This window comes from Necator americanus, chromosome IV (genome assembly GCF_031761385.1).
Source record: "Necator americanus strain Aroian chromosome IV, whole genome shotgun sequence".
Taxonomy (NCBI): Eukaryota; Metazoa; Nematoda; class Chromadorea; order Rhabditida; family Ancylostomatidae; genus Necator; species Necator americanus.
The window spans coordinates 14,430,124-14,443,957 of NC_087374.1; the positions used below are offsets into that span (position 1 = coordinate 14,430,124).

The 13,834-nt window shown below is 38.7% G+C and overlaps 2 protein-coding genes across 3 annotated transcripts; both read right to left on the reverse strand.

The window, feature by feature from the left end:
• Window positions 1–6,052: 6,052 nt before the first annotated feature.
• On the reverse strand, window positions 6,053–6,532 carry RB195_001264 (uncharacterized protein; the record flags this gene model as incomplete). Of its 2 annotated transcripts, none has more annotated exons than XM_064197960.1 (1): window positions 6,053–6,532. In XM_064197960.1, one exon carries the CDS (start codon window positions 6,530–6,532, stop codon window positions 6,053–6,055), a length of 480 nt encoding a protein of 159 aa, XP_064053840.1. The 2 variants fall into 2 exon arrangements, with proteins under 2 accessions (XP_064053840.1, XP_064053841.1); XM_064197959.1 differs by having other exon boundaries at window positions 6,053–6,526.
• Window positions 6,533–10,778: 4,246 nt separating this feature from the next.
• RB195_001265 (uncharacterized protein) lies at window positions 10,779–11,726 on the reverse strand (the record flags this gene model as incomplete). The annotated part of the gene is made up of 5 exons (XM_064197961.1): window positions 10,779–10,856; window positions 10,943–11,018; window positions 11,202–11,308; window positions 11,447–11,581; window positions 11,697–11,726. The coding sequence occupies 5 exons, from the start codon at window positions 11,724–11,726 to the stop codon at window positions 10,779–10,781; spliced, it is 426 nt and encodes a 141-aa protein (XP_064053842.1).
• Between the last annotated feature and the right edge of the window lie 2,108 nt (window positions 11,727–13,834).

Genomic DNA, 13,834 nt, shown 5'->3' on the forward strand with positions numbered 1-13,834 from the left:
CAATTTGAAGAATGATGGTAGGAGTATTTCGCTTATCGGAACACTCCTAGTATCACCCTTCAAACTGCGAGTCAAAGAAAGAATTCGAAGTTCACTCTCACGTCACCGATCCATGATTACAGACGCTCTCGCATATGAAAAGGAAAGTAAAATTAAGTGGCTCGGACATGTGATTTGTTTCAACGACCATCACTGAACCAGAGTCGTAAGCGACTTGATACCGAGCGACATCAAACGCACCGTAGGAAGTCCTCTGCACCCGATAGTCAGACCTCTTTATGAAGTTCTTCAAAAGATGTGATGCTCTTCGGGTGAATCTCAAAAACAGAAGCCATTGAGGGACCTTTGCGCGCGATCGGACAAATGGAAGTATTACTAGTGCCTGCTCGAGCACATCGATGGAAAAAGGAAGCACAGCGGAAACAAGTACTGCCATTTAAGGCAAAGGAATTGTGTCTGCCTAACAGTGACGTACTTTACTCAATTTTTGTATCTATAACAGATAGACGCACAAGGTGTAGCACTACCGAACTGAACTGAGTAGAATCTAGCATTGTGTATGGACCAAGTAAGAATGAGGTCTATCGCATACCTCAAACACTCTTAAAAGATCTATTATGTTTAGAAAAGGCGTGATCAATTACTCATTCCAATTCGTTTTAAGTTTGTTTTGTTTTTTATATGTATTGTACAGAATTCAAACTGTGATTGAAAGATCTTGCACTGCCAGGAAATGTCTACGTCTTGCCTTCCGCTATCTTTCAAAGAATCGTCTCAAACAGAACTGTTCCAATCAGAACGTTAAACGTAAGGGCAACTTGAGCTAGTGCACAGAACTGAGAAGAAAAGAAATAATAGTTTTTTTTTCGAGAAAAAAGCCTATTTCAGTTGAAAAATCTTTCTTGACAAAAGTAAGCGATGACGAATGTCGACGAACAGTTTGGGTACCTAGTTTCTTGGAATGGGCGGAAGAAGCATTATTTGATTAGCTGTGAACAAACACTATCGTTTGATTGAACAACTTTATCAGAAACAAGTTGAATGTAATTGTCAGTAACTCCTGAAACGGCTTTAGTCAGTAAATGCGTCTGTCACGAGAGTATTATAACCCCGAGCACCCTATCCATGAGGACAGAGTGGGGTAGAAAAAATTGTGGGTGTCTCTTTTTTCCTTCCAGAAAGTAGGCTTTCAATATTTCCTCCTCTGCTTTGAAAAAGATAGAATCGCCTAGCAACTCACTTGCTGCTATTGCTTCCCACTTACCACGATAGAGGATAAAAGATAAAGTGTCTGGCGTTAATCAACCCGCTTAAGATGTGCGCAATTCAATTCAGAAACGTTTGAGGTTAACGAACGTGTAACTTGCCTATGCAATGACTTGCTGTGGCTAGTTGATGTGTCAAGTCAGTGTTTTTATCCGCCCAGACAAGTCTGGTACCAAATTACCGATCCCGGAGGGGTGAAAGGCTTGGCGAGCACTAGGGCGGATTCGAACCTCCAATAGATCGTGCAGGTAGCGAAACCTCTAAGCGCAACACTAAACCCGCCCTCATTAACACAACACTAAAAAAAGCTTTCTTTTTGTGCATCATGACATTATATACTTGTTGTTGTTGTTGTTGTTAAGCCTCAAATCATAAGAACTTCTTAACTTCGCTTCCTTTCATGATACTTTGCAGAAGTGGAATAGAGGAAGGAACGCAGACACGTTGATGTTGTTCACGGATTTCTTTGATATAACTCATTTGACTCGATTTTACATGAACACCTGAGAAAATCTCCTACATCTTCGTCGGGATGCGCTGTCATTGAAAACAGCTCTTTTTAATCGTTTCGGTCCACAGCGAAAGTTCGTACGAAATTCAAATCATTTAGCCTATGAGATGTGAGTTCTCGCCTGAACTCTATCAACAGTAAATGTGCTCTGGTCGACAATGTTTGTCCGACATAACAGCGTAGTGAAGCCTAACGTTATCGCCGAAAATTTTGCGTTTCTGCTAGGCATCCAGAGCGTACACTCGAAGGTCAGACTGCGTTTACTATGATCATGAACACCTGGCAACCGTCTGGCTCACCAAACACGGTCAAATTTCCTTCATCGGTTCATTTATTGATTTTATAACATGTTTTCATTAGGATCCTCATCAGGCTTTTTAAAAATATCGACTATGATTACTGGATCTTTCTACCCAGATTCTTTCAGAAATTTTGAAAACAAGAGCGCAACAAATTCCGAAAATTGGAAAATCTAATCCTTATGGAAAAGTTGTAACAGAAAATCTCAAATACCCATAAATTCCAGAAAAAAAACACATTCTGAGGAACGATCTTGTCAACACGTCATTAATTTAGACGCTATGTTCAGAGAGTGAATTTGAAGTGAGGTGAGTAGAAACTGCTAAATCTCTACAAGTACTAGTGAAAGTTTATTCCGAAGACTGCAAGCATCGATGTTTTGTATGCACAAATACATGACAGAATTTTGATTATTTCCAACCTTTTCAATGTAGTCTTTCCGCTCCTTCAGGGTTTCGAAGACAAAGTTCCTCTTTCCGTGTTCTCTGTACTGTAATGACGGAGTTGTACACGCAACCACATAATTTTTTACTTACAAATTTCCTACGGTCTACGTTACATTTGGCTAGCTTACGAAAAGCATTCTGAGCATGACGATCTAATGGTAAAGAGTTCAAATGTTATTACAAAGACTTACGAATTCTTTTCATGATACATAAATGTGAGTATACTCAGTGCATTCCCTTCAAATTGGTTCCAGTCGAATTTGTCGAAACTGTCGTTGATATCCTGTTCGACTTGGCATGTGTATTTCTAATAATAGCAAGGAAGAGTTAAGTGCTCCACATTGTTTCTATGTAACATTTTTCAGAGAAGGCGCAAGTTGACTAGAAACTTTTGTGTTTGAAAACGTTTTAGAACAACAAACCGGATCCTTTTCCCAGCGTTTCTGGAAAAAAAGGCCGTAGAATTAAGCCTCTCGCAGATCATTACCGAGAACATTTGGGAAGATACAACTGCGTTCATTTCGAGTATCTCCCGAGACTGGCGTTGTCAGCAAAATAAGGAAGGTTATCTGCAAGGAATGTGAAATTGTTAAAGGGTTCTGCTAACATCATATGAAAAGTTTTCATCTTTACAGGTCCAAAATTGACCGCAGCTGACTAATAATATGGAAAAAAAATCGAAACAGTTAATAGGACAAACACTGTTCTATATTGTGTTGTGCGAGAAGGCAAACTTAATTTATTAGCGAATTACGAAGTGCCAAAAAATCACAGTAAGTAATGTAAATCATCGTTTTTTCAACAGGACGAGATTTGTTGAATGGTGTCGATTTCAAAATTCTCTATCTTTCCAATTTTCATCACGAACTATTTCAGCCTGTGTGGAAGGTTACTGTCACTAGGCACGCCGAGCCACCAGATACCTTAGGACATCGAGCTACGGCTGTGTTACCGCACTGATTACTACATTTGAAAAGAATAGAATGACTACAGAGAAGAATGTTCTTTTTACAAAACGAAATTTTTCGAGATAGTCTGCTTTATTCCCGGAAATTGTAGAAAAATCCTTGCAAATCCTTGAAATTGGAGATTCTGGTAATGAACATGGGCCGTTTTACTGAGCTGCTTATCCTTGACTTAATTCTGAATCCACGCTTTGGTACTTCTATTTAGATTTGTACTCCAGCGATTCTTCGTTTTTCTTCGTCATTCGTTGCTCCATTCCAGTAATCGTAGAAGGATTCGTTTAAGCATAATTGCTCCTTTGACGAGACGACTTTACCTTAATTTTAAAGAGCAAAAAATGCAGGTAGAACAAAAAATAAAGTGGATAAAAAAGGAATAAAACAGACAATTCTGAAGCATGGTATCTGGTGGGTCGGCGTGCCTAGATGACAATAACCTTCCATAGAGGCTGAAGTAGTTTGTGATGAAATTTTGAAAGATATTGAATTTCTTAAAATCGACACCATTCAACACATCTCCTCCTCTTGAAGAAACATATCCACTTGATATTTGAAGAAACTTCAAATAAATCGCAAAAAATAAGCTTTGAGTAAAAATACATGAGAAGTTTTATATCTTTGCAGGTTCAAAACTGACCGCAGCCGAGACATATTATAGAAAAAATCAAAACAAATCATAGGACAAAGACTGTTTTCTATTGTGTTGTGCCGACAGGTGGCAAACCTAACCTTTTTTAGCGATTTACGAACTGCCAAAAATTAGGGTAAGAAATGCAAAATGCCGAAGTTGTAACTTGTCTTGTCATCCCACAACAAATAGTTTTCTTGCAGATTTTGTAAGAAAACAATTTATAAGCTGGTAACGTCGGTCGTTCCTGGAGTTGAAAGATGTCGCTTTAGTCAAATCTAGAAAATCTTCAGAGTCGTGGGCTTATAGCTGTGAGACACGTCAAATTGTTCGCAATATTATGTAGATTACGAATATGTAAATATCATTTCACGTTTCAAAAACTATGTTCACATCAAAAATCATATATCCTTGGGGCGCAATTATCTCGGAATTAGCCTTGTTAATGTGTAGCCGCAGGTAATTTTTCCATTAAGTGGTTCCTTGATAGGTTTTGAAAGTTCAAATTACATTCGGTGGGTAGAGCTTGCGCTCACGAATTCATTGGTGTATAGTTCTTGTAATAAAGATCAAAATGAAGCGAGTTATGAAGAAAATTAAGATAGCTAATTCTAAGATAGTTATGAAGAATTAGCTATCTTACTGTTATCTTAAGAATTCTAAAACTTTCTCAAACACAAAAGTTTCTAAATAACTTGCGCCTTCTCTGAAAAATATTACACCGGAACAATATGGAGCACTTAACTCTCCCTCGTTATTATTAGATGCCAAGTCGAACACGATATGATATCCATGACGACTTTGACAATTTCATCTGGAACCAATACGAAAGGCCTTTACTAGATATACTCACATTTATGTATTATGAAAGAAATGAAAGAAAAAAATTTGTTTATTAACATTTGAACTCTTAATTATTAGATCGTCCTATTCAAGGTGGTGTTCATTGTACAGCCAGCCCTTCGTTTTTGAAGCCCTGGAGGGGCGTAAAGACTATTGAGTTGACCGTTCAAAAGGTTGGAAATAGTCGAAATTCTGTCATGCATATAATTGTGCAACCCTTTACTTAGCTTCAATCTTGAATTACATTTATGTTGGGAAAGCAATACATATTCAGATAAAACCCGTAACGTACCTGGGTTGTTACGTAAAGGAAAAAGACAGGAAAGATCGGCTCGTTTGCAAATTCCAACACGTTAGAAGTATAATACCAAATAAATACTTCTATGCTTGCACTTCTCAGTAGAAAATTTCACTAGTACTTGTAGAGATTTAAGAGCTTCTGCAGCACCTCACTTTGAGCCCACTCTTTCAACATATCGTTTAAAGAAGTGTTATATTGAAAGGAACGTTTTCCAGAGCACAGTTTTACGAAATTTTCATAAAATTTCAGATTTTCTGTGCCTATTTTCGGCCGCTACTTGCCTGCGGTGGCCATGACCAAACTAAACGCAATCAGCGTTCGAGTGTGTACTCTAGGTGCCTAGGAGAAACGCAGAATTTTTGGCGAAAACTTTAGGCTTTCTTACGCTGAAAAGTGGGAAAAACAGTGTCGACATTGGTAGCAGTTCAGGTGAACTCCACATCTCAAAGAAAATGGAACAGCGGGCGAATGGATGGATTCCGTGCGAAGTCTCGGTGTAGATTGGGAAAGTTGAGTTGAGCCTTTTTTGGAGCAGTACACACGGATGAAGGTGCGAAAAATATCGTCTAATGATAATGCCAAATCAAGAACAAGTAAGCTGTATGAAAGAAATGCTCGAACAACACTGAGATTCGTTGTGCACCAGACTTCTGCAAACCTATATTTATTTTATATATTATTCATTTATTTGAATTGATCACATACACCCACGGTGCACCAAGAAAAAAAAGGAAGAAAGAATCATATTTTGTAGGAAATTTTACAAAAACTGGCACCCAATTTAATGTCAATTTAACTTGGTGCTATCCTTATGGCGTAAGCGAAGAAGTAGTCAAAGCTAGAGTTGGACCACATCTTCCCATCCGCAGACATCCGATTCGGGTCTAGTCGTTCGAAAGCGTCGATGTTCTTTACCATACTCGTGATAACGAGGACGCCAACTCCACCAACCCCACTTCTGTCACATGTTCCTAAGAACAATTCTTCTCCAGTTTCATATACGGCGTTGAGAGGGTGACGTCGTCTCGTCTCGGTCATTCCGATGACGTCGTACTTAATCTTCTTTTCTTGCATCATCAGATCTTCTATGGCCGCTTCTGATGCAAACGTACATGCGTTACAAGTACCGACCGTCATCCTAGTCCTCTTCCGTTTCAGTAACCTATGTGACTCCTGCAACTGCGTCTTTCCTGGCGCTACCGTACCAAACTTTTCTCCGGAGTCAGGAGACTCTTGTCTATTGCTGAGACATGGGTAAAATTTCATGCCCATGGGCAGGTTGCAAGCACCTGGTCCCATGAGATTTTGGGACAACGTTGCATTCTCCCGAAGTGGACATGTGGAGCTTATTTGTTGAGGCGACTCCAAACCGCTCAGGGCAGTTCCAAGGTCTTTTTTGGTCCTCGATTAGCCCCCTATCCGCCACCAGGGGACGCGCCACGTAGCCTCGCGTCTAACTGGCTGTGATCCCTCTGGTGAGGAAGATCCGTAGTAAATCAGACTACCTTCTTTTTTCAAGTCAAAAGCCTGAGTTAAAGGAAGCGAGAACGTTCTATCCATTTCTCTTCTCCTTCAGACTTTTCCTTCAAGTTTTGAATGCTCACAATTAACACATCTGCGCGGAGTTTATTCTAAAAGAATACCAACAATCACATTGTTATTTGCACGCACGCATGCATTTCTCCAAGCTCTCGAAGTTGTTTTTGTTCCCGCCGCATCCTCCATAGAAAAACCGCACACACCTTTGCTTGCTACTGTCAAAACCATATCTGTGAAAGCAAAATTTAGGATCTATTTATTAGCACTAAGTAGATGTATATTATTGAGTCTGTGCATATCTTTTACTCCCACTTTTGATTTTTCTCATTCTAGAATTCGCAAGGTGTTCTGTTCTGAAGACTGTTGAAGGGTAATCAGAGAACAGATTAAATTGTTGATCATAGATTTGTACTCAGACTAAAAAAGCTGTTTTTTCAAGGGTGAAAAAAATATTACAAAAATCCAACAGTTAATGCAAACACGTGACTGGATAGGAAATTTTTTGCGCTAGTCTTTCATAACACGTAATTTTTGGATGCAATTAGAAATCACCGTAAAAAGTTTACTTTATCCCTGTTACCCATTCATGTAATTCACTGACTAGAACTGCTTCTGATACAATCTCTTTAGTGTCTTTCAAACGAAAAAAAAAACTCTGAGAACCGCCCAATACAGAAGTGGGAGCAGGTTCAGCTCACTTTCTGCATGCCCTCCTATGCAGAAGTTACTGACTTCTAGAACAATCACTTCGAGAAGCTAACTCTATTTACTTGGTAATTTTCGCTTTACAGTGTCCTTTCTTGATGGGTTCATTGCATATTGCAGCAGGGTTATTCGTGATGGCGTCTGCAATGAAACGTTTTCTCAAAGGAAGAGCTTGCATAGAAAAAAAAGTTCACCAGAGAGTAGGGCCAAACATATAGTAAGAAGAATTATGGATCTCATTCTATGCGGTGGTGTACCGATAGTGATATTTTCGAAAACGCTTTTATGCAGGCTTGACTCACATTCTATGTGAGCTTTTTTTATTAATACATACTAAGGGATTACCGCAATTATTGCGAAATCTCCGCAAAGCCGTCATGCTCTGATTCACCAAGAGAAAATTGTAGAGAACAGTGGTTAATGCCGACTATCTGTTTTTCTTTGATATTCGTAGTGCACCAGTGTCACTACCTACAGTTCCTATGGAAGTAGTTTTCAACAGTCTTGCAACCTGGAATTACGTGATCCACTTTACAGGTCTGATCCAGTCTTCAACGACTGTTTTTTTTGTTTTTCTAAACCAAAGTAGGATCTGCTCAGAATAAAAAATCACTCTAAGCTGGAAATTTTTGCAGATCATTATATATGTATGTGGGTGGGGGCAGGCCGTAAGAGGTTCGACTGCGGCTTCGCGGTCGATCGATGGTTCAAAACCGCTCTAATGCAAATCATGTCCATCGCGGTCATTAAATTGCTCTATGGTCGCTGCTCACAGTGTTCCACTGAGCCATTAACTTTTACATCAGATACTAGTTGCTGATCACTGATAGTCCCATTTCTGGAGGGTTGAATAGTTAGCTATATAGTTATTCGTGCAGACAATCGCTTTTTTTTTTACATTGATCTCTCTTTTTTTTTTCGAGAACGGTTTGAAATCCGCTCTCAGGTGCCCACATTAATGTAACTTTCAAATTGATGCATAAGTTTTTTCTCCCAAAGTTCCCATGAAAAAAAGGGAGAAAGTCACACGGCGTACTCTGAGTGCTGTAGAATATACATTGGAGTTTAAAGGTTGCTCAACGTCAAACATGTCAAAACTGATCAGAAATTATTTGAGGCTAAAGATTCAAATTTTTAGTTCTACAAATGCTCGTAAGTGAAGAAGCAATAATGCGTATTATCCAATATTGTCGGTATGTATAGTATTGTATTATCCAATGTTATCCAATATGTTAATTGTATATTTCGAACCATTTCTTAGAAAGGTTAGCTAACTGATTTTAAACATCTGAAAACAATTTCGACTTTTGTCATCAAAGCGGCGCAAGTTCCACTTTAGTTTGGAAATAGAAAACCATTCTTTAAAAACCAGATTAGAGTTCTAAAGTGGATGCTTTTATTTTTGAAAACCACGAAACTTCTATTTATCCATGTAAACAACTTTTTTTGAAATTAACTACCTTCTAGCGACCGTAGTGGGCATTGGTCATATTACGATTGTCAATGAAAAACAAAGAAAAAACGCAATACCTGGTCTCGTTCTCTGCAATTCTTTTTCTAGAGAATTAGTGCTTCGCTGCGACTTTAATCCGCAATGATCATTTACCAATAACTAGAAAAGCCTAACTATACATTTTGGCCAACACCACATAAAATTCTTATTCCCAAAAATATTGTTGCCAGTCTTTACGTCGCTGCATACAATGAAAATTTCAAGAGTTTCAATTTCTAGGAAAAAATGGCTATCCTATTTTGGAAAAAAATCTTACCGAAGAATACTGCTGTACAAATTTAGCAACCCTCTCTATACTTACTGTGTTCTTTTCAGATACACTAAACTGTGCGGTGCCAAGCAATGCACATCTCAATGTATGTGGGGGCCTAGCATGCATAGCCGATAAGAGCCTTCTAGAGAAAGATTGACGAAGTCCATGATGAAAATTTGAATTTATCGGAAAATACATTATTCAACAGCTCTCTTGCTCCTGAAAAACCCACTTTTTAATTGAAAATGTCCAATAAATCGTGTTCAAAATTTAGCACAGCTGGGATATGATATGAAAAAATTCGACCCAATTCAAAGTCTGCGAACTGCTCCATAAAACATTGTGCCGGGAGAAGGCACGTCTCTTTTGTCAACTATTTTGGAACCTCCAAAAACCACACCAAATAATGTAGAAGAGAATTCTTCTGAAAATTAGGTATAGGCCTCATTTTATCAGATGGAATGGCAGACCAAAACAACTTTTTAATGCGATCTGCCCATATTACGAAGCAATTTTTATACAGCTGCTCGACAATACATGATATTGAAGCAAAGTAAGCTACTTTCAAACAAAATTTACGCTGAAACACTGATGACGGGTCAGCGAAGGAGGAGCTCCTGGTCATGACAGCCTAAGGCATTGCTGAGAGGTATACACGAGGACCTGGATCAGCGATCATTGGGGTCGAGGTTCTTTGTCTTCGTCTCTTCGTCGAGGCGTATCCTAATCACAACTCTGCCCAACCTTCTTGGTCTACAGCAAGAGCATACACAGGATCCATCCATTCGTCTCCGCCGGGAAACCTAATGGAGTGGTTACCAAGGAGGTTGACAGTTGTCTTTTTTCATTTCGAGAATTCCTCTATATTGAAAGCGATGCTGTGAATGTGTGCCATGTGTTCTTTGGGTATGGATGCTAGTGCTAAGAGTGTTTACAAAGAACTCTTGGTCGTTATGATTCCAACTTCACAATAACGTGCATCACGAAGACATTTAACGAGTATGCGCGCTTGTGAACACTTTCCATTTCAGCTGTGAAGGTTAATTTAGTGTAGTAGAAAGAGTATTGCGTTTCTACATGCATTGTTTTCTGCTTTAAATGAGAGCCAGAACATTTTTCGAACAGTGCGAATGAAGGTTACTTTTTTTTATTTCGAAGGAATAAAAGTGCGATTTTGATAGCCCCTTTTTCCTCTAATTTTAATAAAAGCGAGGAATTTTTTTTTTCAAAATATTACCAGAGCTTCTAAGTTCATTGAGTATAAGTACCTGGTTCTCTATTTATTGGTCATTAATTGTCTATCGTATGAATAACCGGCATTGCGTGAGGCAATGACCACTAGACAAGCAACCCATCTGTAAATAGGCTTAGCGAAACTCCAGAGCTCGTCCTTCCTCTGAACTTGAATTTTGAGAGGAACCGGTGGGACATTCTGTGTTTTTCCCGTCAAATATACAAGAACAACCAATTGATGACATTTATGCCTTAACGAAGTTTAACTGGAAAGTTTAAGCAAAAAGACAAACAACTTTGATTACGGTGTCCCTCTTGACAAAATAGCAACCGTAGTTGTCTCTGTGGTACCACTAAATTTCAACGTTATTTCAAAAAACGAAGATGGATTCTCTCTTAAAATCAGACATCACAAGAAAATCGTCCAACTAACGCTTACTTCCGGAAATTCTTTCCACCATTCGCCTGCAGCATCTTGGAAGAACCAGAGGGCTCTGTTGTAACTCTTCAAGTCCCTAGAGTGAACTCTTTGAATTTTATTAGGTTTTTTTTGCTCAGGAAGTAAGCATACAAATAGATTTCCATATCTAAGGGAAAGATTTTTCCCTTAGATATGGAAATCTATTTGTATGCTTACTTAAAAGCTTATCATAGCTATCATTTAAGTCGAACATTGCGCATCGCTAGTGCCACGTTACCTTCTAAACGACCTTTTTGTGATATTTCTGCCATGGAAAAGTGTGTTCCGGTGTCCTTTATTGTCGAAGTACTTCAAAGCCAATTTTTCCAATTCACAATCGTATTGCTAGAAATGAAAAACGGTTAAGTGCGGCTGAATCAGGCTAACCAGTAGATAACGAAAGAATAGACGCGCATAATCTCATTCAGTAGAACTCTATCGTTAAAATATTCAGTCAATTAGAGCAGTCCCTATATGACAAACCCCGTCGCGCATCCGCTTGTGAACCTCTTCAGTGATGCGCCGGCGGACCTTCGCGTCAAGTTTGCTGTCTGGGCAAGCTGATGGCAGGGTTTCTCCGCCACATATCAACGCTGCTATGGAAAGCAAGCTCAGGATCTGGAAGAAAAAAAGAGAATACGTTTCTCCGCTAGTGCGACACACCTTGAGATGCGCACATACTACTACGTACTCTTCGTACTTACGTACAAGCTGAGATGATGACCGAACTCACCGTCAGAGCCACCGATGAAACAGATGTCATTTCTGCGCAACAATATTAGAAAACTTCAATCCAGATGGTATATATTAGTGTGTTGTGTAAATAAACCATTTCATTCATTTTCATCTTTCATCAGCCTCTGTTTTGAAAATTCCGCAGGCAACTAATGTATAATCAGTTGCGACTAATTGTGTAACTAATATCTGTCTACCTCGTGAAGTCCACGGCTTCTCAACTGAAAGCAGCAAAGAACAAAATGTTTGTCATTCCCCTCACCCACTCCTCATATTTTATAAGAAAGCGAAGAAAAAGTTTCGTCCGACAATTGATTACTACTGTGGATTGAAGAAAGCTGATGCTCAAACGAAAAATAGAGTAGAGAGAGAAAAAAGATGCAGTTATTCGATGTGCATATAAAATTGTAGATCTGTGAGATGAAGTACTGTGTTCACGAATGAGAGATTGCTACAACAGCAGTCTGTTAGGTTTTAGATTATGTTTTTTTCAAAAATAATAACCTGGTAACCACATGAAAAGAAAAAAACTAGCATGGTTGGCGGCCAAGACCAGTTCTTGTGCATCAAATTTCGTTATGTACGTGATTCTCTCTATCGCCTTATGACCTTTTTCACTTATTTACATGATCTAATGTCCTGTACTAGTACTGTCCGAGAATTGTTCATAAAAAGGCTGCGTTTTAGCGTGCGAATGTTAGGGACGCATACTCAAGCTTATCTGGACCAAGCAAAAACCGCGCACGTTATTTTTTTTAAATTCTAGTTGTATGTGAAATCCACTTGTGCCAACTACACGCATTCTCTTTTTGTGGCTTGCAACAGTGAGGTCTCACTGCTTCGATAGGTCGCTAACAATCAACTGATTGGAATGATTTCGTCAAGGATTAAACGCCATTTGTTCTCCTAAAGTCCCCTAGTTTCCTAAAAACAAGAAGCAAACAGATAGTTTGATCCATTGAGCTCTTCGTTTTTTTTTTTTATCAGGAGCCACTGACTTCACCGATTGAGTTGGTTAGTACTCGCAGTTGGAGAGTTTATACTTCATGCTAAACATGCAGGTGGGAGGCAGAAGTTTCCTAAGGGCGAAAATGGGAGAATGTATTCCAAATAGACAGAATATGCTTGAAAAGCATGAAATGAGACAAGCCAAAGTTTCTAATGATGCGTGAGTTAATTTTTAATGAGTTCAAGACAAGAAACCTCAGTGCATGGTGTTCAAGAAGGATCAAAATATCTTGATGGTGGTGGTCACCATTTTCTACAGAGGCGACCAATTTTTAAAGTTAATACTTCTCAACTTTTCCTCCGCAGTTCAGAAAATCTAGGCACCGCGATCCACCAGGTACCTTAGGCCACACATCGAGCTATGGATCCCTTACCACATTGATTACTACATTTGAAAAGAGTAGAATAACTACAGAGCAATTCTTCAGAACTGTCTGCTTATTTCTTATTGTCTTTTTTGGGTCTGTGTTTTTTCTCCAATCTTCTCTTTTCGAAATTAAGGTAAAGTCATCAAGTCAGAGAAATAATTATGATTAATTGATTCTTCTAGAATTTCTGGAATGGAGCAAACAATTGATGTAGGAAAATGAAGAATCCTTGAAGTATAAATCTGAATAGAACTACCAAAATATGGATTTAGAATTAAGTCAAGGAACGGCAGCTTAGTAATGTAAAGCCTCACATTCATCATCAGAATTTCCACTTTCAACTATTTCCAAGGATCTTTAAGACTTTAAAAAAATAAAGCAGACCTAAGGTATCTGGTGCACCGGCGTCCCTGGATGCCAATAATCCCCCATAGATGCGGAAGGAGAATGTGATGAAAATTTGAATGACACAGAATTTTTTTTGAAATCAACATCGTTCAATAGATCTCTTCCTCCTGACAAAACGTATATATTGCATACACTTTATATTTTAAAGATTCTCCGATAAATCGCTGTAAAATGAGTTATTTGCAAAATGACGTGAAAAGTTTTCATCTTTCAGGTTTAAAATTGACCGCAGCTGAGAAATATTATGGAAGAAATTGAAACAGTTAATAGGACAAATAGTGTTCTTTATTGTATTGTGCCAGAAGGCAAACTTCACTTATTAGCGAATTACGAACGGCCAGAAATCACAATA